Below are 25955 nucleotides of genomic sequence, written 5' to 3'. Positions count from 1 at the left end.
GTCTGGAGCGTTTCGCCCTCCTTCACGATATAGATGTCGTCACAGGGTGAGCAGCCTCGATCGCCCATCAACTTCCTGTGGTGATTCTGAGACGATGGCTGCAATCCGGAAGCCACCCGTTGAATTTCTCCAAGCGAGAGCAGCGACAGGGCGATGAGGGCTGCAGCAATATTCCTGCGCCGTACGTATGCGTTTGCCATTTTCTCTCTCGTTCTCTAATTTGCCTCCCAGCGAGAGTTATAGGAGCTTGTACATGCGCGCTCTCTCTGTCTCTCTCGCCTTCTCTCGATTAGCTTCGGATCTCAGAGATTTTGGTGCACTATAGTCTCTCCGAAGTGCACCCAGTGATACGTCTCGACCACCACCCAACCTCACGCAACGCTGGATTGCTTTGTGTGCTTCACAATCAGCCCCCCTCTCCGCGAAAGCAAGCTTTTTGTAGCTATCTAATTCAGCCAACCTCGCCTGTCTACCTCCCCACTTTTCTCCCTCTCTGGCTCTCGTGCCCTTCTACCTTCCTGTCTCTCTCAAAACCCACCTCTCAACTACACTCTGGCCTGCGACCGGTATTAACTCAACCACCCGCGGACTGATCCAGACTCGCACGCAACGCCCTCTCGCCAGGACGAATATAAGGGCGACTTTCCGAGAGGCCTTGAGCAAAGATTCATAGGCGCACGCATAGTCCGGCGAGAAAAGGACCGGAACCCGCACAAATTTGCGCCAACATGGACGAGGAGCCGCCGAGATACGTCCTTTAAGAATCAGATACACACAACAAACACATAGAATCCTTTGAACAATCAACTCTATCGAGCAATCAAATAATCACAATGGCAATATTGACACTCCGAAGAAAACCACCGTCAGCAACACCATCATCGACAAAAAGGCTTCTACTATCAAATATGTTTCTTGTCTATAATTCTTGACCTATTAACCACGGATACTCGAACACGTTGTAGTTTGGAATAGAGAGGCCAACAAAGACGTTTCCACACCTCCCTCATCTCTTCCATAGCCACATTGCATCCAAGTCCTCCCTGCCTTGCCATTCCTGAGCACCATGGCTGGCCCCTCTTCAAGGGTCTTGAGACTAGAGTCTTCACAATATCCCAGGAAAGAGACATTGGACACTGTCGCCACCGTGATGAAAGGCAATGCAGAGACGACTCAGGGAGTAAGGAATAATTAGTGAGATCATATGCTAGGATTGAGTATTCGTTCTCGCCCTCCATCAATCCATTTGACCTTCCAAGATTGAGTATTCGTTCTCGCCCTCCATCAAAAACCCATTTGACCCATCATATGCTAGGATTAAGTATTCATTCTTGCCCTCCATCAATAAGCAAAACCATTTGACCTTCCAATTGTCCAAGCCGATGAGCAACCTCCTCGACCTATGCATGAAAGTAAAAAAGGACGCTTACCTTTCTTCAAATTGCACATCGAAAGTAAAAGACAATAGATGAAAGCCACAATTTTTGAGAAATTTTCCTCATCTTTGTCCACCCTTAAGGTGCTCTTCTATTTGTTCACATCATTTTGAATCTTAATAGTTTGTTGCTGCTTTCCAAATTAGCGAATAGGCTTCGAATGTAAGGATAAAGCTATGTTGCCAAATTGCGACAGCTCATTGTTAAAAGGAGGTGTCAAGGGATGGCGATAGCGCAAGGCTGAGTAGCTGCTAAGATGATCAAGCCACCATGGCTTGGTTGTACTTTGGATAATATGGAGAGAAACTTGAGTTCGGCAGAAAGGAGACCCTAGGTGCTTGAGAAGGACTATTTGAGAGCTCAGGATTGTTAGCCCTTGACATGGCCAGGGTTCTAAGTGTGGTTACCGAATGCAGACTTACTCGAAAGCGGTGGAAGAACGTTTTGGACTGAGCACCATTTGCAACTAGAGGTGCATGAGATTGCGATAGATCAACCACAGTAGCAAGTAGCGGTCTGGCACACCGAGCGCGATGTCTTTCGTTTGGAAGGCGTTTTTGCATAGTTAGTAGAAAGAGATTGTAATGGCTAGAGGTAGCGACCAAGAGAGTAGTGTGCCAAGTTCTCTCCCTCTTACCTGAGCTTGCTAGGTAAGGAAGCTTACACTGAGTGTTCATTTGTAAGCCAAGGCAGCTTTGTTGTAAGTAGAAGATCAATATAAGTTGATTTTCTTATTTATAGTCTTTTTTATTTTTGTTGTTTGGAGACGATGGATGACTTGATAAGAAAATATGGGAGGATGATTTGGTGGCCGCAAGGAAGGAATAGTATGCTCAATGGTTGAAAGGATATATGATTGGAAGAGCTTTATTCTATCTTTCATACAAAAAGGTGGTGATGCCCTGATAGATCATGGTGCTCCATACTATTTTCATTTTTTCTTAAAGGAAGAAAAACCAATGATGCAGTGACAACACTATTCTCTTTATATAAAATGAGAACCTGAAGAACCTTACTCTCTCTTAACTTCAATTCTGAGCAAAGAAATGCATCCAACATGGCCTTCTATAAAAGAATTCAGCGAGAAATCCAAAGATGAAATAGAAGGCTTAAAAGCTTTTATTACATACAAAGAGGAAGTGCTCCGGAGATTTCCTGATTGGAAGCCCTATTGGAAGGACCACAATACTGTTGTAATTAGCAAGACCTACCAATTGATAAAGGACCTTGCAATAATGCGAGAAGATGATATTAAGGCAGAACGACCTTTATTTTGACCAAATGTTAGTAACTTGTGCCCATGTGGTCTCTTTGAAAATGAGTTTAAATTACTGCTCCCACGTCCACATTGTGGACCCAAGAAGGGATTTTATGCCACAAATAGACATAGATGTCCATTGTTTTATTGCAGCTCGACAATCGGATGATGAACATGAAAACGTGAAGTTTTGGGTTGCAAAAGTGGTGGACGTGAGAATGGATGACTAAGGGAGAGCTACAACATTTACATCGGTATGGTATGAGCCAAGAGATAGGAAGGAGAACCAGGATAACAATACATTGTATAGTAGTTGTCTGAAAAAGAAATGGGTCCCAAACCATGATGCAATTTCAAAGCTTTTCACACAGACAGTCATAGTATCTTGAAAATCAAGGATGAAGAAAACAAAGCACATGGAATATGATGTAGAAAAAAAAATAAAATCACAACTAATTATTTCGCACATTACAGATTTCATAAAGATGCTCGCCAAGGAGGAAGTAGAAGGAGATAGCGCAAATGAAGAATGCCCATGATAACACCATTTTAATATCAAGAAAGACTGAAGGTGGTGGTGGTGATCAGATGAGAGCGAATGAAGATGGTACCCAAGCGACAAGTGACGACAGAAAGAACATTCGAATAAGCAAATGTTTGGATCGCTCATTTCTATGATGACAGAAAAGGACATTTGAACAAGCAATGTTTGGATCATCCATTTGAGCAAAGGTTTTGGGTTCGAATCTTTTCTTGAAGATTTGGGGAAGCCCCCTTGCACATAGTCTATGCATAAAATAAATTAAGACATGCATAAATAAATTAAGCCATAGACAAACATAGCTACAAGAGTAAGTAAATTAAACCACAAATAAACATAGATTAATTAAGCCTCTATGCACAAAAACTATTTGAAATCAGTAGGAGAGGTGATAAAGTCGTAGTGATGGTGAGTTTAAGATACTTGGAGCCACATGGCATCCTATCAAGCCCCCACAAGCTTATTACTATTACCAAACTCGTTGCACTTCTATATGATTTAACTTGACTTCCATTTATCAACTTAGAAATTACCAATCTCTCCAAATTAGCTTAACTCAACTGTACCATTATCATGCACCTCAATCACTCTGTATGAACCATTCCAACCAAATTTAAAATTGGTCTTCATCTTGCCTTCCCTTACATTATACAATAAGACCAACATGCCTTTCTTTTAATTTTTATACACAATGTGTCAATCATGCCAAGCCTTCCTCTACCTTTGTACCTGTTGTGTCCACACAGCTCGTAGAGATAGTTCATTTAGCTGACTAAGTTGTTGCAAGCATTGCCTAATGGCACCGAGGTAATGATTGCAACACACAAACTCAAAACCAAAAATTCCATTGGAACCATAGCCTCTAATCCAAATGTCATAAAAAATGGAGTAAGGTTGGTCGAAATCTTGTCAGTTGTTCTATAAGCCCACAATGTTGCATGCAATTTTGTATCTTAATCTGGCGATTTGAATTCACGATTTTAGTAAGAACTAACTTCAAAGTTTTGTTGATGTAACACTTCATTCATAAAACGAGTACCTTGATCGCTGACAAACTCAATTGGGCATCTATACCTACGTATAATATACGATTGCCTGATTACTCATCATATAGATTCCACTATCTACTTGTCATATGTTGAGATCTTCTGATACTTTGTAATAGCAAGTTCTCTCTTTGAGAACTGCTTCTTTTAATATAAACAAATATGGATTTCCTCCCAAAAAAAAGGTAGGGGTGTGTGTGTGTGTGTGTGTGTGTGTGTGTGAGAGAGAGAGAGAGAGAGAGAGAGAGAGCATGAACACATGTACGTCTGCGAGTGCATGTTTGATGTGCAGCATCTCCAATAGTAAAGAAGTATCCCACCTGCATTTTGTAAACACACCATGTGTGTACGTGAGAGAGAGAGCATGCACACATGCACACCTGCGTGTCCATGTTTCACTAGGACTATGTGCAACATCTCCAGAAGTAAAGAAGTATCCACCTGCTATTTGTAAACACACCATGCCTACTCATGACATCTACCAAACATTTGCTGGTAAGAAAGGGTGGACCCTTGGCAGTTTTATGCCCAGAAGTTGAGCCAGCTTTATCAAGTTCCAAAATAAGTTAATTACTATAAGCCACTTGATCATGCAACGCCCATCTGATAAGACCAAATCATGTGGATGAATGCAATTTCAATCAATATTTAAATTGAAGGTTTGGCATTAAGAGCTTCTAGTTGCTTCTGTAAATCATCCAAATCTCCATTGGCTGCCACAAACAAGTCTTCCGATAGCACCGATTTGTCGATTACATCAGCATCTGGAAGCTCCCATATTAACCCCTCTGGAAGGCTTCCTGGAAGATAAAAAAGGAAATCAGCAAAGATGCTCTTCCCTACAAGAACATTAATAGTGAAAAAGTAAAGAAACTCAAAAGAGACGACTGGCTGAACAGCCATCGAAAATATTAATATTAGTATTCCCATCCATGCAGGGAGAAGGTGGCAATGATTTGCTTTCTTGATTTGTCATATTTTTTAAGGTTGGCAAGGACAGGGAGGGTGGAGAGAGCTCTAGAGCGAGAGAGACAGACACAGAGAGAGAGAGAGAGAGAGAGAGAGAGAGAGAGAGAGAGACCTGCAGAAGTTATGCACGTGGTTCCAGATGCAGTTTCATCCTTATCATCGACCACGCTGTTGCACAGTTCAGTTATTGGTTATTGCAAAAAAAGAAAGCAACATGTACACTGTATGCGATTTTGTACACTGTATACTTTCATCGAGTTATCACAAACAGCATATAGAAGATTGGTGTGGCTATAGGATAGAAGAAAAAGTAGTAAACAGAGTGTCCTAAGAGTAGATTTTTGACATTTGGAATGTTTGCTTTCCTCAACCATCTAGAAAAACAGCAGCTGACCATGTACATTGAAAAGCCAAATTTTGATGTGCCTGTTTATGTACAAAGGACATATGAAAGTTTTAACTGAGAAACTCTTGTGAGCACAATAAAAGTAGAAAGATGAAGACATACGAAGTATTGAGAGAATAGCATACAAAGAATAAAGCCTGCTCCATTCTGACAGATAGAACCCTTGGTCTTACTAGAGCATGTAATACATTTCCTCATACCACTTTGCAAGAACTAACCCCCAATGACAGAAGGTTCTAATCTTACCCCACAAAAACAGAAAACTGACTTGAATTTCGAGAGTATTTGTCAATCCAAATTTATTATCTTTCTCATTCTTATATGCTTTTCAGTAGACTCACTGCATGACCAGTTTAGACATTCCTTTATTAGAATATTTCCTTGCAACTGGTCATTCACGAGTCAAAGAGTTAACACCAGCTGAGCCTATATCTACCGTTAGTTGGCATGAAGGTTCCCCTAAAGGCGCTACATGGAAGAGTGCATTTGTGGGTCTTTCGCACTAAAGGTGGGCTCTTGTTCCCTACAGGCTACATCAAAGAGTGCATTCATGGTCTACAGGGACTCGTAAGAATGGAGGATATTCTCCCTCTAGGGGAGAATAAAAAGCTATCCTACGCTGATATGATCAAAAGAGTTAGCTGATATCCTTTATTGTGGCAACATGATGTCACAAGTCATATATTTTACATTAAGGGCCTTGGCATATGGGACTGGTTTAGGATTGGATTACGATAGGAATCCAATTGTCATCGTTACTCCCATCATAGACCACTTGGTCAGGGATGGGTTTGGAATGGAATTAGCCACTTTTTCTTCCATCCTAGACCATCTCGACCCTAGGAGCTCAGGAAAAAAATCTCTTTGTAGGTATTGGATGATGATGTGCATCAAATGATGCCATGGGTCATCTACCACCTAACAAATCCAACTCCTTGTGCATTAGCACATGGTGGACTAGATTGGATACGTATGGAACCACCTTTTTCCATTCCCATCATATTTTGCTTCCATGTGCTAAGACTCAAAGTCTACTTCATCAACCTTTCCCACTCCCTTATAGTGGCAATGATTTGTAATGTATAAAGAGCCATACAGTACAATGAAATTGTGTATGTGCCTCACCCTCTCCAAATGACCGATTTCTTATCCATTTAGGGGTCTCCTATGATCAAATCAATCATACTCTACATGTACGCAAGGACTTGCATCTACATGTTTGGGGGAGAGCATTCACATGCATACGAGTGTGTGTTGGAAAAGGAGGGAGTGAGTGTGGCCCTAGAGATGGACGTGGGCATGATAGGGGGTATGTACAGATGCAAGGGTGAGTGTGGGTGTTGGCACATGCGAGAGTGGATGGGTGTGCACACATGCGCACATCAACACACATAGAAAAAGGGATCCTTCTCAACTGTGGTGCTTTTTATCCCAAAGGATCCATGGATGAGTCTTCTGTTGCATCCAAAGGTTAGGGGATAGCCAATACTTACTCTAGGAAGAGTTCTTCCCTAGGTCCAATCCTCGGCAAGCCAATTGACCATCTTCATTTCCAATGCTTGAATCTCTCTCTCATAGTCCCATAGATCCTAACGGGTCTCCATTGGACTTTAATACAAACATTCCCTTCATCTCTCTCTCTCTCTCTCTCTCTCTCTCTCTCTCTCTCTCTCTGGCCCATCGCTCGTCATGCCCCTCAGGCAACCGTTGCCCCTCAGGCCTGTCGTCGTAGTCGTTCAACCCTCAGGCCCAGCCGCTCGCCGTCACCCGTCGTTCGTCACTCAACCCTCGCCAGTCGTTGCCCGTCGCTTGTTGCTCTACCCTCAAGCCTAGCCACCACCTGCTCGTCACCGTCAACCAGTAGCTCCAGACAGTTCATTGTCAAACAGGTCGAGGAGGAGCTTGCCATCGACAAACCTTAGAAGCCGTCTAACCTTAGTCGCCGCCACCGCCGAATCCTAACCCATCTACAAGGCCAAACCCTAACCCGTTTACTAGCAGAGGCAAACCCCACCCTAGGTTGGGCTGAACCCTTGGCCCAACCTAGGGGTTAGCCTTACTAAAAGGGATCCTTTAGCAAAGGCCACTAGATGGGATTCCCCAATACTAAGCCTTTTGTTACGACTCCAACCAGCAAGCAGCCCCTCTTACGCCTCCATAGCCTCAATGCCATCTCCCCATGCCTTGACCTACCACAGATTCCATAGTAAAGTTGATCCAGCACAGATTGATAATATTATAGCAGCAACCCCTCAAATTGAATAGGACTTAAAGAACATAGCCTGTTTTGCCCAAGTTGGGACACAAGCCAAAGTGGTTCTCAATGATAGGAGGGCAAGAGGCAAGATACTCATGCAAACCAATAAGCTGAGAGGTACCAAGATATGGATCTCGGAGGAGCTCACCCATGAAAGCCATAGAATTGAATAAAGTGAAGGACGCTCGCAAGGAAAGAAAATGGGCTGTCTATAGAGATGGAAAAACACTTATCAAAGACTTCAAAACCAAACCCAAGGACTCTCAGTCTTAAACTGATGTAATGCAGGCCGATTATCTTTTGTAGTATATCGTAGCTAGTCTATAATAACTTTGGGAGTGGTATATGCACTTCCAAGAGACTCTCAGTCTATAACTGATGTTTGGTGTTTACCCTTTTTTGTGTGCTTTGTCTCATAGGCCCGTGAGGCCTCCTACAGACGTGACTACATCTATCTATCAATCTATCTCAATACAATGCAAGAAAATATTGTTGACAATTAAGAATATTCCTACCTTGCGAACATATATTTGCATATAGTATAAGTTGTGCTGATAATGATTACCATCACAGTTGATGTTCATAGGTTCAGATTTTGCTGAGGGTCCCCAGTGATGCCAAAATGTGTCAGGTTCCCATACTTTACATGGACCCAAAAACTCAGCCTAAAGATCGGGCAAAATTTTATCCTATCACAATCTGAAGAGAACAGCCCTTGGTAAGTAACAAATATGGAAGGAAGAAACTACAAGTGCTCCTTTTCGAGCTGCTGCCGTGAAAACTGGGGCTTGGAAGAGCCTTTCTGGGTTTGATTTCACAAAAGCTAGAGAAGACTCAAAGTTCTGCTGCACGAAAGTGGACTAGGAGAGCATGGCAACTGACTCTTCCAAGGCTGAAGTCCGCATGAAGAGAGAGAGAGAGAGAGAGAGAGAGAGAGTGGAGGGAGGGTTATTTCAAAAGTAATGTGTGACTTTTGCGTGTCGGAAGCACTTTCTCTGAAACAGTAGGAAGAACACTCACGTAACCATCTAGCTCGCTTTCAACAGGTAACAAAGGAAATAGCAACCTTGGCAGTGCTCACAATGGCATCAATGGTATTTAAGCAAAAACGGAGTATTAATGTAAAGGATCACTTTACAACAGACTTCATTTTGAGAGGAATTAGCAATTATTCAATCATTGTCAAATATAACAATGTACAATGTACGCCCAACACTGCTATATGCTCAGAAAAGCAAGGTTCTACCAAAGCAGAGGAGATACCTTATATTCCACTCATTCTCTGCATGTAGAGGAGTGCTGGATAAGGCTTCGGCTTCTGCTATTGCTGCATCTGCTGCAGCCTTGGCAATATCTCTTGCAGGCTTGCTCTCCATGTATTCTTTCTGCCAGCTTTGGCTTATCAGCATTTATAAAATATAATTGCTGAGCTTCCATTTAAATCAAAGTGTTGCATACAGTAGCCGCATACAATGAACAATCACTCAATGAGAAGTGTCTACCTTTTGTTTCAAAAAGGGAACGTAGCTGTTCAAGCTTACCATCATAAACACCAACATCCTATCACAGACTGGCATGCAGAGCATAATCACAGTCTCTTTCAACAACAAACACTCTGAGAGATGATTCTGGCACCTATGTGTGCTCATAAGCAAAAAGACTCAGCATTCTATTTTAAAAGGACAATGGCAGGATATAAATAAAAAGAATTAGTACTGACCCGCACTTAAAACATCTTCAAAGAGACTCGCATATTTACTTGTGCCAAAGAAAATTTATTAGTTAAAAGCTCAGGTTTGTTCTTGGTATTAGATCATAAACAACTGGTCTTTTGTTTACAAGAGTGTTCTCACATGTCTTCAAGCTACAAACTTCAACCTACCTAGTGCACGCAGCACACTTCATGCTGTGCCTTCAGTATTACTGTCATCAATGCCCAAAGGTATGAGTAATCCAAAGATAAAAGGCTTTTGGGAGCCCTTCAACGTGTAAAAGATTCCATCATCTCTCTCTATACTTTTCCTATCGTTTAATATTGTTCTGTTCCATAAAATTTTACAAAAAAAAAGGACAGAGATAGAGAAAGCAAGAGAAACACACACACACACACACACTTTTTTGGTGAGAAGAATATTTTATTGCTGTGAAATAATTACATTCATAGGTACTCCAAAAGCGGAGTAACTACTACTCAACCGAAAATCTCAATATAAGCCATATATACATCATGGTCAATCAAACGAGTCTGAAAGCAATCATAAAACGATTGCCGCAGAGATCGTTTGAAAAAAACAAAAGATGGAAAAGTAGGATCACCAAAGACTATGATTTCTGTCCATCCATAGAGTCCAAAGTGCCCAATAGTGCACCCAAACAAAAAATAAATCAAAACCTTGTCTAGCTGGATGAAAACCAAATAACCAGAAGAACCTCCCAAAAGTAACAGTAGGAAATCTCGCTCGAAGCCCCTGACGAATGAGAGCGAGGAAATCACAAGTATGTGGACAGTGCCAGAAAATGTCAGGCACAGATTCAGCAGAATGTAGACATCGGTGGCAAACAGCCGGGGCAATATGTTGATGCACCAGTAACTGCGCACATGGAAAAATGCCAAGTAGGACTCGCCTGAGGAAAACCTGTTACCGAAGAGGGACTTTATAATGCCAAAGGAGATGCAGCCGCTTTCTCCACCACTTTGATGGGCAATCCATATGCCAAACAGAATTGGCTCTGTCAAAAACCCAAGACAGAGGTAACAATACTTTATATAGAGAAGGCACTGTGATATTGACAGCTTCAAAGGACGGGCTGAAGAAGAGGAAGAATGGAGAGTCCAATCCTCAAGCCTATCCTGAAGTTCCAAACGAGGTACCGGTAAGAAAGGTTGAAGCATTTCTAAAATTTTGTGCCATAAAGGACGATAATGAGCTCCCAAACCATACTTGCTAGCAGCCGCAGAAAAAGATAAAAGAGTGCCATCATCCTGAAGTACATCTGCCACAGAAGCAATACCTTTGAAAGATATAAAATAAGAACGCCTGGGTTCTTGTCTAGCCAAAGAAGGGTGGAATACTCTAGACCAATAAATCTTCTCAGCCCTCAAGAAATTTCCCCATCCCGAAACATCTGCCACAGAAGCAATACCTTTGAAAGATATAAAATAAGAACACCTGGTTCTTGTCTAGCCAAAGAAGGGTGGAATACTCTAGACCAATAAATATTCTCAGCCCTCAAGAAATTTCCCAACAAAGAATCCCTGCCATTCCATTCCAAGTGGGATAAAATATGCTTCCAATCAAGAAGCAAACGAGAGACAAAAGGGCAGCCTTTGATCTTGCCTTGAATAGGGCCAAGTAGAAAATCCCACTGTGTAGGCTGCCAATGCCCAAAAGCAGAAGTATCAATATGCAACAAAAGAGAGCGGATCATGAAAGCCCAAGGCTGATCCCCTTGCATAAGCTGCAATATCATTTTTTCCCTATGAGCAAGTATATGCACTTGAATATTGAGTATGTTCAAACCCCCGTGCATCTTTGGAGAACAGAGACAATGCATAGAGAGTAATCTAAGACTTTTCTTGCCATTTTTGGAACGCCAGAAAATCTTCATGATAGTAGACATAAAGAAAGCCAGATCTGCCTTAGTAAACATAATGAGGGACAGATAGAATTGTATGTATGCTATCAAAATGGATTGCGTTATTCACAAACGAACATGTAATGGCCAAGTTGCAAGCTTCCAATCTTCAAGTTTTTTCCTCAACTTTGTGAGCACCCAATCAGTTTGTTGAGAACGAGTGAGCCCCCAACCTAGAGGATAGCCAAGATGTCGAATCAATTGAGAAGGTGGAACAATTTCCCCAGGCCACAAAAGACTATGCCAGTCTTTAGCATGCAATGGCAAGAGCTTGGATTTCTGAAAGTTCACATGAAAACCAGCAGCCAAGCCATATGTGGAAAGAGCCTGCATAATCAAGGAGAGATCGCTCTGAGTATTTTTCGGGGTAAAGAAAGTATCATCAGCATATGCTTGAGCGATCATGCTGCGGCTGCCAGGAATTTCCAATCCATGCAACAAGCCAATTTCCAAAAGGTGGTCCATATATTGAAGCATTGGATGAGTAGCTATGGCAAATAGTAAAGCACTAAGGGAACAGCCTTGCCAAACAGAACAACCAAGAGTCCAAATTGTAGAAATATTCCCTAAAAGTATCCACGCATCTTTACTATCTTGATATAGCCAATTGATAACTTGCTGCATTTTTTTGCCCAATCCCAAGGCCTGCATTGTTTATGAAATAAAGTCCCACAGAACAGTGTCAAAAGCTTTGGCAATATCAACTTGCAATAGCAAAACATCCTACTGCATATATTTGGCATATTCTATTCCAACATAGGCATTAGCAATGTTGTCTATGATATGCCTATGAAGAACAGAACCATATTGCGCAGGATGCAACCCATCATGCAAATAGCCTTTTATCCGATCGACAATCATTTTGGTAGTAAATTTGTAAATAACTAGCATAAGCATGATAGGTCTCCAATCAATCAAAGATTCACAAATTTGCTTTTTTGGAGGAGCTTAACAAGACCTCTCTTCCGTGTGTTTGGCATTTTCCGATTTTGCCAAGCAAAATTCACCATATGTAGCAAAGTATGCTTCAAAAGAGGCCAATATTCTTAAAAAAACTCAATTGTAAGACCATCCCATCTTGGAGATTTCCATCTACCACAGGATTTGATTGCATCTGACAATTCCCTTTCAATAAAAGGTTCCTCCAATTCCAAAGCCTGAGTAGTAGAGATAATAGGAGAAACATGCTATAAAAGCAAATTTCTTGCAGACAAAACCTACTGTGAAGGAGGATCTGCATAACCAAACTGCTGAGAGAAATGATGTACACAAACAGAAGTAAGTTGTGACCGTGATGTAGTCCATGAACTATTAGGCATAAGCACTCTGCAAATGTTTGTGTTTAATCTCTTCTGATGCAAGCTTTTAAAAAATTATTTGGAAGAAGAGCCTTTATCTATGAAAGCTCTTTGTCTTGCTCTGGTCTCCCATTTGGCAAGTTTCCTGTGATCATTGATTTGGAGACAATGTTTAGCTTGGCATAGTGTTGTTTGCTCATGCAAGAATAAAGGACGAAATTGACTGAGCTCAGTGAGTTCTTGGCAAGTCAATTTAGCCTGAGCAACAGTTTCCCTCATAGTCTTCATGTAAGACTTGCCATAACCTCTAATTACAACTTGCATTTTGGAAACAAAAGAATCCCATGCATTATCAATATCAAAGTGGCTCTGAGAATACAGAGATTGATAGGCATTAGTAACCATTGCCTTGAAAGTATCATGCTGCAAATAGCTATTGTTCACAATCAGATGTCGCCTTTGAGGCAGTCTATCATCTGGCATATCATGAAAAGATAGCCTCAACCATAACGGTGCATGATCTGAATGCACAAAGGCGTAGTCAACCTACATTTTGCATGTGAAATCATCATTTTGTTGCGGGGCTAGACGTGCCTGGTAAGAAGAAAGGGCATTATGTTGGAAAGTGTATCCAGGTGACAAAGGCTACAATTCCTTCCAAAGATCAACCAAATTAAGATGAATCAGTAATTGAGACCATGCATGCCTTTTAGAGGTTAACACATGAGTATTTACTGATGTATTGTCACCCTATCACGGAGAATTATTGAAATCCCCACATATAAAGGCATGATATCTATATGGATATCGGTGCATGGCATCTCAAATTGTACTTCTATCTTGAGAAGATTGAGGTGCATATACAGAAGAAAATTCAAACACCTCGCCTTGAATGATGCATTGAAGAATAATCCATCTGCCTTAATTGTCATTTAAAGCAATAACTAGCTAAAGCTCATGCTTAATCAAAATGACTACACCTGAGAAAGAGTGCTCCCCAACATAAAAGATATCATAGCCACAGTAATGACCTGTCTTTCTTGCATAGACATGTTGATTGTGTTCTTGTAATGCCACTATATCAAGCTGAAATCGATTGATATACAGCCACACAGATTTCCATTTCCTACTGTCGCACATCCCCTGAACATTTAAGGTAAGGCATTTGATATGAGCAAGCATATTTATAGATATTTATAGGAAAAAATAGTTATGTACAACAGGATGTCAACCCTGCATTTCTACCTCAAGGTCAGGGCCTCTTCCCTGAGAAGAAACATCCGCCTGAGGATTGGACAGCAATGCAGCAACCTCTTGTTCAGGGGAGAGCGTTCTGCTAGCTGTCACTGCAGCCCACGTGATTCCGATTCCTGAATTGACCTCTGGAGAATTTCCACTAGAAGATGCACCATTCCAAGTGTGAGGGGGTGGTCTTCTAACAGAAATAACTTTTCTTGGACTTTGCCATCCATCAATTGGAGTTTTTTGTCCTTTTGCTGAAAGTTGAATAGCAGGAAGCAAAGGGAAGGAAGCATTCCCATTTCAAACAACTGGGTCTTTGCCTTTATCCTGATTCAAGAAAAGCTGCCTATTACCTTTATTTTTATTCCCAATAGAGACAGGAGCATCCTTATTGGGCATCTGAGAAAGCAAAGTAGCAAGAGGCATTTCATGTTGACTCATTGGACACTGCGAAGCCATGTGCCCAAATTTTTTACATTCAAAACAAGCCCCTGCAAACAATCCCCATTTCAATTTATAAAATGCACTTCCCATGTCAACATTGTTCACCGTGACTGAATAAGACTCCGGTATGGGATTATCAGTATCTTAGAGAATGCAAAATTGATTAGAGTTGCCGTTAGGCCACGGTGGGCAAACCACTTTGCCTAAAGTTGCTGCAATTTTAGGCAAAAGTGAAGCCATGCATTGCGGGAAGTCTACAACTTCAACCCAAACCGGACATCGATGTCGAATCAGAGCCTGATAATCCCTTGTGGGAGACCATGGCAAAACGTGCACCATTTGCTGTCCAAAAAAGACTGGCGAATGTTCCAAAAGCATTTGCCTGTGAACCTCATTTACCATAATGACCTCAAAAAAGCTTCTAGCTGCATAATGTATACACTTTACGAACAAACGAGCCAGCCAGTGTTCAGGTCAACCAGTTGCCTACCTCTACAGCAAGTGGCATCTAACCTGGGAAAAATAAAATGACTACATTTTTGGCATATTCTCTAATTGGATCCACAATTTCATCCTCTTCAACCATGAGACCAACCGATGGAACAGAGTCTTTCCACTCTTTCCTTGTGTCTGTAAATCCTTCGTGCATGACATCATACACCAGTTGTGCTTCAACAGAATCATGCACGGGGTCATGCTGACCCTCAGCCTGCTTTTGCTTTTTGCATTGAGCCGATCGATCCTTTTGAAAAGTTTTTTCATAAGAGTATTCAGCCATGTCTTCTGAAGAAGATGGAACCCTAAAAGGGGGTACCTGTAAAGTGATAAAAGAGAAAAAACAGCCCACAAAGAAGAAGGAAATAGTGTATTTGCAAGGAGAAGAAGAGGAAAGAGATATGTAGGGATTTAGAGAGAAGAAAAGATGAGTTCTGGAGAAGGAAAAGAGAAAAAACCAGAAAAAAATCCAAGATGAACTAGAAATTAGAGAAAAAAGAGGAAATCTGGCGATGGAAAGAGAAAAGATAATCAAGTAGAAAGATTGAAGTTTTGAGAACAAACACCAAAACAGCATACAAAGAGAAAGGAGAGAGAATTCGATAGCAAGAGCAAGCAAGATGTGAATTCGAACAAGAAGTGCCTCCCACAACTTGCAGGTCCCAGCAGCGTCAGCAACAGCAATCCGTACAGCTCTACAGTTCCGTACTGACTGCATGGAAACTGTACGGGCAGGAAGGGGGTCAAGCCTGGACTTTGGCGGGTTTGTACGGCGAGCAAGAGGCGAGCAGAAGGGTGCTGGCCATACCGTACGGCAAGTAGGGGCTAAGGCCTCTCTCTCAATCTTGCCCCCCCTCTCTCTCTCTCTCTCACCTTCACCACACACTTTTTTTTTTTGGTGAAATCATTGATTGATTATATTATATGAGTAGCAACCTCAAAAAAAGGTGCTACAATTACATCAACTGAAAATTTCAGTATATGCCAAAAAGACCTCATGATCTATGCAGCGAGTCTGCAAGCAATCAAAGAAAGATTGCTACAGAGAATGCCTAAAAAAGCCAAACACAGAGAAAGTAGGATCACCAAAGACTTTACAATTCCTATATGTCCATAAAGTCCATAGTGCCCAGTAGCGAACCCGAACGAAGAAAAGATGAAACTCCAGTCTGGATGGATTAAACCCAAATAGCCAGAAGAACTTCCAAAACGGAACAGATGGGAATCTCGCTCTGCCATGTTTGGATCGCCAGAAGAGTTTCATAAAGATAGACATGAAAGATGTAAGATCTGCCTTAGTGAACATGATCAATGGCAAGTAAAATTGAATACATGCCACAAGGATGGATTGCACTATTCGAAGACAAACGTGCAAAGGCCAGGTTGCCAGTTTCCAGTACTCAAGCTTTTTCCGAAGCCTAGCCAAAACCCAATCAGTTTGTTGTCGGCGAGTGAGTTCCCACCCCAAAGGGTAGCCAAGATGACGAACAAACTGAGTGGGTGGAATGATATCCCCGGGCCATAATAGACTATGCCAGTCTTTGGAATGCAAAGGAAGCAGCTTAGACTTCTGAAAATTAACATGGAGACCAGCTGCCAAACCATAAATAGAGAGGGTCCGCATCAAGGCACCAAGATCATGGGGCGTATTCTTCGGAGTAAAGAAAGAATCATCAGCATAAGCTTGAGCAATCATGTTGCGATTAGCATCCAATTCCAAGCCATGAAGTGATCCTGTAGCCACAAGATGATCAATATATTGCAGCATAGGATGAGTAGCAATGGCATATAGTAAAGCACTGAGAGGGCATCCCTGGCGGACCGAACAATGAAGAGTCCACTCATCAAAGATATCCCAGAGATAATGCAAGCCACATTGCTATCTCTGTAAAGCCAGTAAATAACCTGCTGCATTTTTTGTCCAAACCCCAAAGCTCGCATAGTTTGCGAGATGAAATCCTATTGAACTGTGTCAAAGGCTTTTGCAATATCTACCTGCAAGAGTAGAACATCCTGCTGCGTGTATTTGGCATATTCAATCCCAATATAAGCATTGGCAATGTTATTTGTGATATGGCGACGTGGAACAAAGCCATATTGGGAGGGATGCAACCCATCATGCAAATAACCTTTAATCCGATCAACCACCATTTTGGCAATGATCTTGTAAATGACTGGCATGAGTGTGATTGGCCTCCAATCACCTCCAATCACCTAGTGAATCACATAGCTGCTTTTTTGGAATCAGCTTGAGAAGACCCTTTTTCCATGACAAAGGCATCTGCTGATTGTGCCATGCTGTATTTACCATTTGCAGCAAGGTGAATTTAAGAAGATCCCAGAATGCAAGAAAAAATTCAACAGTGAGACCATTCCATCCTGCAAATTTCCATCTGCCACAAGATCTCAGTGCATCAAACAATTCCCTTTCAGTGAAGGGATGTTCAAGTTCCAAAGCCTGAGCATCAGACAGAATTGGATGAACATGCTGCAAAAGAAGCTGACGTGCAGACACAACCCGAGGAGAAAGAGTATCCAGATGCCCCAAATGAGTGGAGAAGTGCTGCACACATAAATCAGCAAGCTCTGAACGAGATGTTGACTAAGAACCATTACGCATCCGGATCCGATAGATATTGGCAGCCTGTCTTTTGTAGTGTCAACTCTTAAAAAATTGCTTGGAAGAGCAGCGTTTATCCAAAAATGCCCATTGTCTGGATCGAGTTTCCCATTTAGCAAGCTTTCTGCGATCACTAGATTGAAGAGAGAATTGAGCCTGACATAAGCGCATGCTTTCCTCTGAAGACAAAGGGCGAAGATGAGCAAGCTCAGTCAAACTCTGACATGTAAATTTGGCATGTGCTACAGCCTCCCTTGTGGCTTGCATATAGGATTTGCCATAATCTCGAATAACTGCTTGCATCTGAGCAACAAAAGCCTGCCAGGCATAATCCAAACCAATGCGTATCCGACAAGAGAGAGGCTGAATAGCATCAGAGACCGAGGCTTTAAAGTCAGCATGCTCCAGATAACTATTATTAATCAGCAAAAGCCTTCGGCAAGGCAATCTGTCAGCGGGAAATTCATGTAAGGAAAGCCTCAACCAAAGAGGAGCATGATCCGAACGTGTGAAAGCATGATCAACCCAAATTTGACAAGTAAAGGCATCACAATGCTATGGATCAATCTGATATCATCTGTCCAAGCGTGCCCGATAAGAAGATTGAGCATTATGCTGAAAGGTATAACCTGGAAGCATGGGCTGTAATTCCTTTCAGAGATCAACCAGGCGCAACTGAAGCAAAAAATCAGACCATGCCTGTGTTTCAGAAGCCAACATATGAGTGTGGCCTGAGGTGTTGTCACCCGATTGAGGGGCATTATTAAAGTCACCACAAATGAAGGCATGTTGTCGCCATGGATAAGTATGCATGGCAGCCCAGATCAAAGCTCTATCATGAGAAGACTGGGGGGCATAAACAGATGCAAATTTAAAAAATTTTTATTGAACAAGGCATTGAACAATAATCCATCTACCATGGCGATCATTGAGAGCCACAATAGGTTGAAGGTGGTGCTTTACCAAAAAAGCCACACCAGAAAAGGAGTGCTCTCCAGCATAGAAGATATCATAACCAGCAAAATGGCCTGTTTGACCAGCATACATATGCTGATTATGCTCTTGCAAAGCAATTATATCAGGCTGCAATTACCTGATATACATCCAGACCAGTTTCCATTTGCGACCATCACACATTCCCTGTACATTGAGAGTAACGCACTTCAGATGATCAAGCATATTTACAGTTATGGGACAGGTATGTACAGCAACTAACGGGCTGTCTACGTCTGCATTTCCACCTCAATGTCTGGGCCTCTGCCCTGGGATGAAGCATCGGCTTGAGGAGAGGACAAAAGTATAGCAACTTCTTCACAAAGACAAGGTCCGATTTGCAGTCACAGCAGCCCAGGTCAAGCCAACAAGGTCAAGCCAACACCAGAGTTTTCAGCAAGTGTTTTCCCATGAGAGGATGCACCACTCTAAGTCCGAGAAGGCAAAGGTCGCCTAGGGGAGATCACTTTGCGAGGAGTTTGCCATCCATCAGTCAAAAAATTTTCCCCCTTCCCCTGAGATGGAGAGGACAAAGGCACAGGAAAAGAAGCATTACCATGTGAGACTGCCGGGGCTTTGCCTTTGTCTTGAACAGAGGAAAATTGTTTGACCCCTTTGTTTTTTACCACAGAAGAGGCATTTGCATTCTTATTCAAAGGCTGAACCATTTCAGCTTGCACTGGCATCCGTGGAGCTCGGGAAGGGCATTGTGAAGCCATGTGCCCAAATTGCTTGCATTCAAAGCAAGCACCTGCAAACAGCTCCCACTTGACCTTGTAAAAGGACTCCCCATGGAAACATTATTCAAAGTGACCGAATATGAAGCTGGAGTGGAATGATCTGTATCCCACAAAATGCAGAAGCGATTCGAATTTCCATTGAGTCGTGGTGGACATACCACCTTACCGAGGGAAACTGCAATTTTAGGTAGAAGAGAAGACAAGCATTGAGAAAAATCCACAACTTCTATCCAAACATGGCAATGATGCCAAATCAATGCTTGATAATCCCGGGTGGGAGACTAGGGTAGAACATGGACCATCTGCTGGCCATAGAAAAGAGGAGAGTGCTCCAGCAAAACCTGATGGTGCTCCTTATCAGCCATGATGATCTCGAAAAAGCCCCTCGCTGCATAATGAACTTTTTTGACATAAGAACCACCCAGGGTTCGAGTCAACCAATTCCCAACATTTGCAGCAACAGGCATCCGTCCTGGGAAGAAAATTATAATGGCATGCTTTGCATACTCCTTAACTGGATCAAATATATCATCCACTTCCACCATAATGCCAGTGGTGGGAAGTGGATCTTTCCAACCTTTACGAGTGTCTTCAAACCCTTCATGCATAACCTCATAAACAAGCTGAGCCTCAGCACAGTCATGAAGGGAATCATCTGAATCCATCACCTGTTTTTGTTTCTTATTGGAAACCGACTTGTCTTTGTGAAAGATTTTCTCATAGGAATAATCTGCCATTCGAGTTAAGCAAAAAACTTGGCACACACACACACACATAGAGAGAGAGAGAGAGAATACTTGGCGTTCTTGACAGGCTTGGTTGGAGCATTGTGTGTTTGGCCACATTTCCATAGTAGGAAAATAATCTTTCAATGCACTATAGCCCTGTCATTCCATAAGTACACTTGTTAAGTAATCAAGCACACAATCAATGGGTAACATATCTCTATCATCAATGATGCATGCAGCCAGAACTGCTTAAGGCCCACATGTGCATGTGCACTATGAGGAGCCAATGAGGAGCTCAACATATACAGCAATGAAAATTTTCAACATACTTGAGAAAGCTGAAAAGGATACCAAGTATTTAGAAACATTGCCAAATTGAAGTAGATATTTAAGAGAGTTCTGGACAAGAAGCCCAGCCACAATGCCCTGCAGATATTAAAAAAATGAAAGGTTAACATGAAGAGAATTCAAATCTTTGAACCACAATTTGCATTGCTTGAAGACCTTCAGAGTCAGATGTAAATTGCCACAAAATATGCAAACGATAACACATGCACCTTCTGTTCCCATAGATACAGTTTTAACGATAACACATGCACCTTCTGTTCCCTGGGCACCGTACCCTAGCATCCCTAGTCTCTAACATAAAGCACCTTGTGAATTTCATATGTGACTTTAGGCACTCGAATATTGTAAACGTTCTCCAGACAGCCGATTCGTGTAATACAGAGGTTATTCTACTCATAATCCTCATTCCTTCAAGATTGAGTTTAAACCTAAATGATAGCTCCTTTTATTAGCACACTGTTATTGATAAAGCAAAATATATTTAAATTCAATGGTAATGTGTTCAGGGCTTATTTTATACGTGTGCTACAGATAATGATGGGGCATCAACTAGTGGTATTGGGACTTTCAAGACCATGCCTCTCTTAAAGGGGAAAACTCTCGGAGACTTAGGGATCATTACGAGAGTTCAATACGCAAGACTAATAGAACCCAGCTTGTCTCATATAGATGTAAACCTGGAAAAAGGAGAACATGAAAGAGGACCTCCACTCCTATCATCCTACCTACATCAAAGTTAAGGCCTAATGAGTAGATCCATTGATCAAACTATCAAATAGCAGTGGCTTTCGGGATTATCATATCCACCAGTATTATTAGCAGTTTCTTAGTTCAGGTCAACAGATGTCTCTCTTGAGGGGGAAAAGTCTCCAAGACACTTCAGCCCATTACAAGAGGTCAAGACAAACAGGTCCTTGTACCCGTAAAAAACATGCCTCTAATACCATCTACTATGTGCTCATACTCATAGCGCTAATGAATGTATCATTCAATACAAAGGAGCATGATACTTGTTACGTTGTGGAGCTCAAAGCACTTAGGATTCTAGTCGAATGACATTTCTTGATTGATTACCCTTCTAATATGGATAGCGTAGAATAAAAAACAATAAAGTTTCAATGCCACCTTAATTTACACGAAAAGAGACATTGAAATTTTGTTATTACAGATTGCCTCACTACTTTACTTGGATTCGAGATCCTTTTGTAAAACACTTATCGTTATTTTCCATTTCCAATCCATCATTCTTTCGTTTAATACAAATAATCTTTCTTAGCTAAGTTGGGCTTGAGGTTAATGATTTGACCTTGATTGTTAATATTTAAGGATAGACATTATGAATTCTGGGAAGAGTTTTCAGGTTTTCACCATAGCTCTTTATTTAATCGCTTTCAATCAACCACTTTCACTCGTAGGCCATTGTGGTGCCATCTTCAATTTTACAAGCACCTTGATTTTGGAACACTTTTATCGGCTGAAACATATGATTTCAACCATGGGTGTAGTGGTAAATCTAACTTACTACTTAGTATTGAGTATTCTTGAGGATCCAAAAAGTTCCAAAAGTATCATGGCCATAGCTTTGGCAATGCATATTTTGTACCTAGAGTTACAGACAACACTAAACATGCCATTTTCATTAGCCTCAAGATGATGCCTGCGTTTATGGCTACATTGATGCCACTCTTGCATCGCGACTTTAAATGTATTCATTTGATCCCCACCATCAGCCACTTGGAGCTTGTAAAATAGTCTTTGAGGTGTCCAGGAACATCTAATGACTAAGGTGATATGCCAGCCTATGTTGTACGAAATTGATAGGTACTATTAGAGTGAGTCCATGGGCTGCTTGAAATGGTATCATTTTGATAGCACAATGGAAACAATCATTTTATGCAACCTCAATGAGTGGCAGATACTCTTACCAAGATGATACTTGTGACTAGATTTAGTAATGCAAGATGTCTTCCAAGATTTGATTAATCCATTCATTTCACCCATCCACTTTTGGGTGATAAGATAACCTAAATCATAATGCTATGCCAAAAATTTCAAAAGAGAAATCCAAAGTGATTGATAAACTTTAGATTCGTCTATAAGACAATGCTCTTTGGCAAACCATGGAATCCGAAAATGCCACATATCAAAAATCGTGCGCTTGAGTACTTTTGTTGCAAGGTACAAAGTCTGCCATTGATTACCATAATCTATGCATTGCCTTTTTGAAGAACAAGGCTTCTTTAGATCTAGAAATTGGATATTCTCCTAGTACCATATCTTACAACTGCATGTTCACTGTTCAGGTACACCATCTGTCCGTGGAGATGCTTTCTGTGTTTTCAATTGGAAAAGAAGTAGTAGGAGAAGTGGCAGTCTTCTCATTGCTTTCATTTGTTGGCAATGCAAACAAAAGGTTACCATTTAGATTACATCGCTTTCAACCCTACGGCTAGTAGTAAGTTGCATTGAGTAATTCATAGATTCTGTCGACGCTGGGACATGTGGCATAACAATTTGCCTGGTACTCTCTATTAGCACAATTTGTCAAGTATGAGTATTATGAGGAAAACATGTATGATGATCAAAGAGAACATCATTTGTATATGAATAAGACAAGAAACTATCCTACTTGCATGGAGAAGGCTGATCATTCAGAACCCATATTGATGTGCCCAAGTCCTTGTTTTGAAGTTGTCTTTGGCATATTAAAATATTCACGAAATTGATGGTGAGGATTTTGAGAGCACAGTCACTAGATTTTCGATAGGTTTTGTATTGATGAGGAATCCAGGACATCCACAAAAAGATTGATGATCACCATGAGATCTACCTACTCACTGCATGTGCAACCAAATTGCGTAATCCTAGAATGTGAGCCAGGGCGCAAATTCTACCCAACATGCTTGTGTAGCATCCATAACTGCCCGAGTAAAAATACACTTTGGGTGAGCGTGATCTACTTCATCATATATTGGCACCGAAAGAAATAAACTGTCCATTTGAGGTAAGAGTGAACAATAGGAAGCAACTTTTTGTCATATACCAGGTATCTTGGTTGTATGTCAAATGCTAAATCAATACTTATCGTCTTGCATAACAGCGTCAATGCTTGAGTTCTTAGAAGCTACTCTCTATCTTAAGTAGCCATTGGAATTTGTTCTTCTTTCAAAAGTTACATTAGAGCAGCAATCTCAAAAAACTGATAAAAATTATTATGCATCTGCTGGAACCAAGTTGTTATCCAGGCCCTAGGATTAAGGGAAGCAGGTTGACGTGGGACTAGAGGAATTGGACACTTGCAAAGGGCCACTTCGCTATATTTAGCCAAGGTGTTTTTCATAAAGTAGGATGCTCTTCCGTTAAGAGTGGCCAAGGCTATTGTGTTGGTATTCAGTGTGCACACAGCACTGGATGGTCTGGTCTGGACTGATCCTATACCCCTGCCTTCAACATAGCAGATCATGAGATAGAGACGATGATTCCTTGGGACTGGTTCTCAGAGCTAAGGGTATAGGCTCATGGGAGTTTGAACATTAGCCCACATGCTCCGGGATGGCTAGGAGGTGAGTCGCCCATGGATTAGTCTGATTGTGACCCCAAATGCACATCCAAACGAATGCAGTCTACATGTAAGCAGCACACAGTTCACGCACATTATTTTTGGTGGGACTCTAGTTGGGATCCAATTTAGAGTCTTCAAGGTATCCATGACTACTGTCAAATGCTTCCCAAGCTACTCAATAGATATGACATTATTTCCTCATTTGATGCTCTACTCAAATTTCTTGGCATTACTCCTCTCCTTCCAATTTCATACAAAGATGCTATTCATGAGTTTTTATGGTTTTTGTATGCTTTTCTTACAATAGGTTGCTTTGGCCAAGATTTCAGAAATAACCTTTTTCCAAAGAAACAAAAATGTCAACATGGTATCAAAGCCTTGGTTGAACATTAGGCCTCCATTGATGTGAGGGGTTGATTAAACTTCCCATGCCACAAATAGCCATCCCAATGATGAAGATCTATGTCAAGGCACATAAAACATCTTAATATGGAATTGTGTCAAACACTCATTGGAGCTGAATTAAAGCTTCACTCATTGGAGGAGAATTGCTGGTGATGCCCGCAATGAGTGTCCATAAAGAATCAGGCACTATTGGCCCGCAAGGCAGACGTTTGTAGTGGCAGACACAATAGATTCTGGAAAAAGTTCATCGTGTAGGTGTATTGACCAGGCCTGAGATTGGTGCAGTGATGCCATTGGGTGACATTGCCTCCCTTAGTCATGTGAGAGATTACAGCAGGGCCGCTAAAATTAGAGACTGCTTTACAAGAGTTGAAATTGAAAAGCTCAAGAGGGAACATCACACCTAACCTAAAGACCACGGTCAACCCAAAAAGTCTGTGCAAGTGCACACCAAAATACCGAATAAATCCAGACATGTCCAAACTTACGTGTAACTGCATGCAAGAGTACTTGGCTAGACATAGTTGACAATCAATGGCAGCCATCTCAATATGGCCATGCGTTAGTCACATACAAAGCTCACACAAGTAACTTGATTGATCAAAAAGAGGCTGTACTTATTGTGATGGAGGAACAAGAAGCATCAAAAGAAGCTATTTTCTCATCTCAGGTTAAGTCTGCAACCCTGGCAAGCAGGATGACAAAGCTGAAACTCATTTTGGACTGATCCTTTCGAGCAGATTTCAGATTCATCCTCTGTGGTCAATGTTTGTGAAGTCATTCTGCATAAACAAACTTCCATCTAGAATCTATTGGGCATGGCTCACCCATGTTGAGCATGATGAAGAGTCTTTGTGTTTTCATGGTCCTACATCTTGTTTGGTCCTTTCCGAAGGTGGATCGTGTTGAAATAAACTAGCCTACGAGCAAGGGTCCCACCTTGGCCCCTCAACTGATGCCTATCTCTTTATGTGTGTGTGTGTGTGTGTATCGTCATTTCTTCATAACATCCAGGTCTCGCTGCTCTTTATAAGACTATCTGCAGTCAAAACTCTATGTCTTGTTTGAGCTTGTTTTTGAGCTTGTTTTGAAAGCTACACTACACAGCATGTTCATAAGAGTATCTATCTCAATCAATAGATCATAAAATATATAGTGCTAAAAGGTTCTCTAAAAAGGTATAAAAACGGTAGGTTTCACTGTCTTTTAAGACTTACTACCGTCAAGACTTACTAAAAAGGTATGAAAACAGTAGGGCTCCCTGTCTTTTAAGTCTTACTTCAGTCAAACATGCTTGCATGCATACAGAGGCAGTGCCAAAGACAGTATTATGGCCTGTAACTTATTTATGCTTGTTTTGAATTTATAGCTTTCACAATCATTCAGATGAAATAAAATATGATGAATGCTACCATAGTAGTGGGCAATGAAGCAGCACAAACTCCCTCGCGCTTCAATGTGCGCTCATCTATTCCAGAGGCAACAACCTGCAATAGAAACAGGAGAAGAAGTAGCCTTTCAAAATTTTCCT

The 25955-nt window shown here is 41.4% G+C and overlaps 1 protein-coding gene across 1 annotated transcript in view; it reads right to left on the bottom strand.

Moving 5' to 3' along the window:
- Positions 1-4282: 4282 nt before the first annotated feature.
- The window catches only part of LOC147886197 (NAD(P)-binding Rossmann-fold superfamily protein), a 76985-nt gene continuing 55312 nt past the window's right edge, over positions 4283-25955 (bottom strand). The window contains exons 9-14 of the mRNA XM_087395377.1: positions 25837-25911; positions 20461-20535; positions 20179-20265; positions 9177-9298; positions 5363-5418; positions 4283-5081 (exon numbers count right to left, since the gene is read on the bottom strand). Coding sequence (XP_087251503.1) covers positions 4930-5081; positions 5363-5418; positions 9177-9298; positions 20179-20265; positions 20461-20535; positions 25837-25911 — 567 coding nt within the window. The 3' untranslated portion in view covers positions 4283-4929. The remainder of the gene's footprint in view (positions 5082-5362; positions 5419-9176; positions 9299-20178; positions 20266-20460; positions 20536-25836; positions 25912-25955) is intronic.

This window comes from Dipteris shenzhenensis, chromosome 24 (assembly GCF_047967505.1).
Source record: "Dipteris shenzhenensis isolate YYH24624 ecotype China chromosome 24, Dip_SZ_1.0, whole genome shotgun sequence".
In the NCBI taxonomy this organism is placed as follows: Eukaryota; Viridiplantae; Streptophyta; class Polypodiopsida; order Gleicheniales; family Dipteridaceae; genus Dipteris; species Dipteris shenzhenensis.
This window is presented reverse-complemented; position numbering and strand designations above follow the sequence as displayed.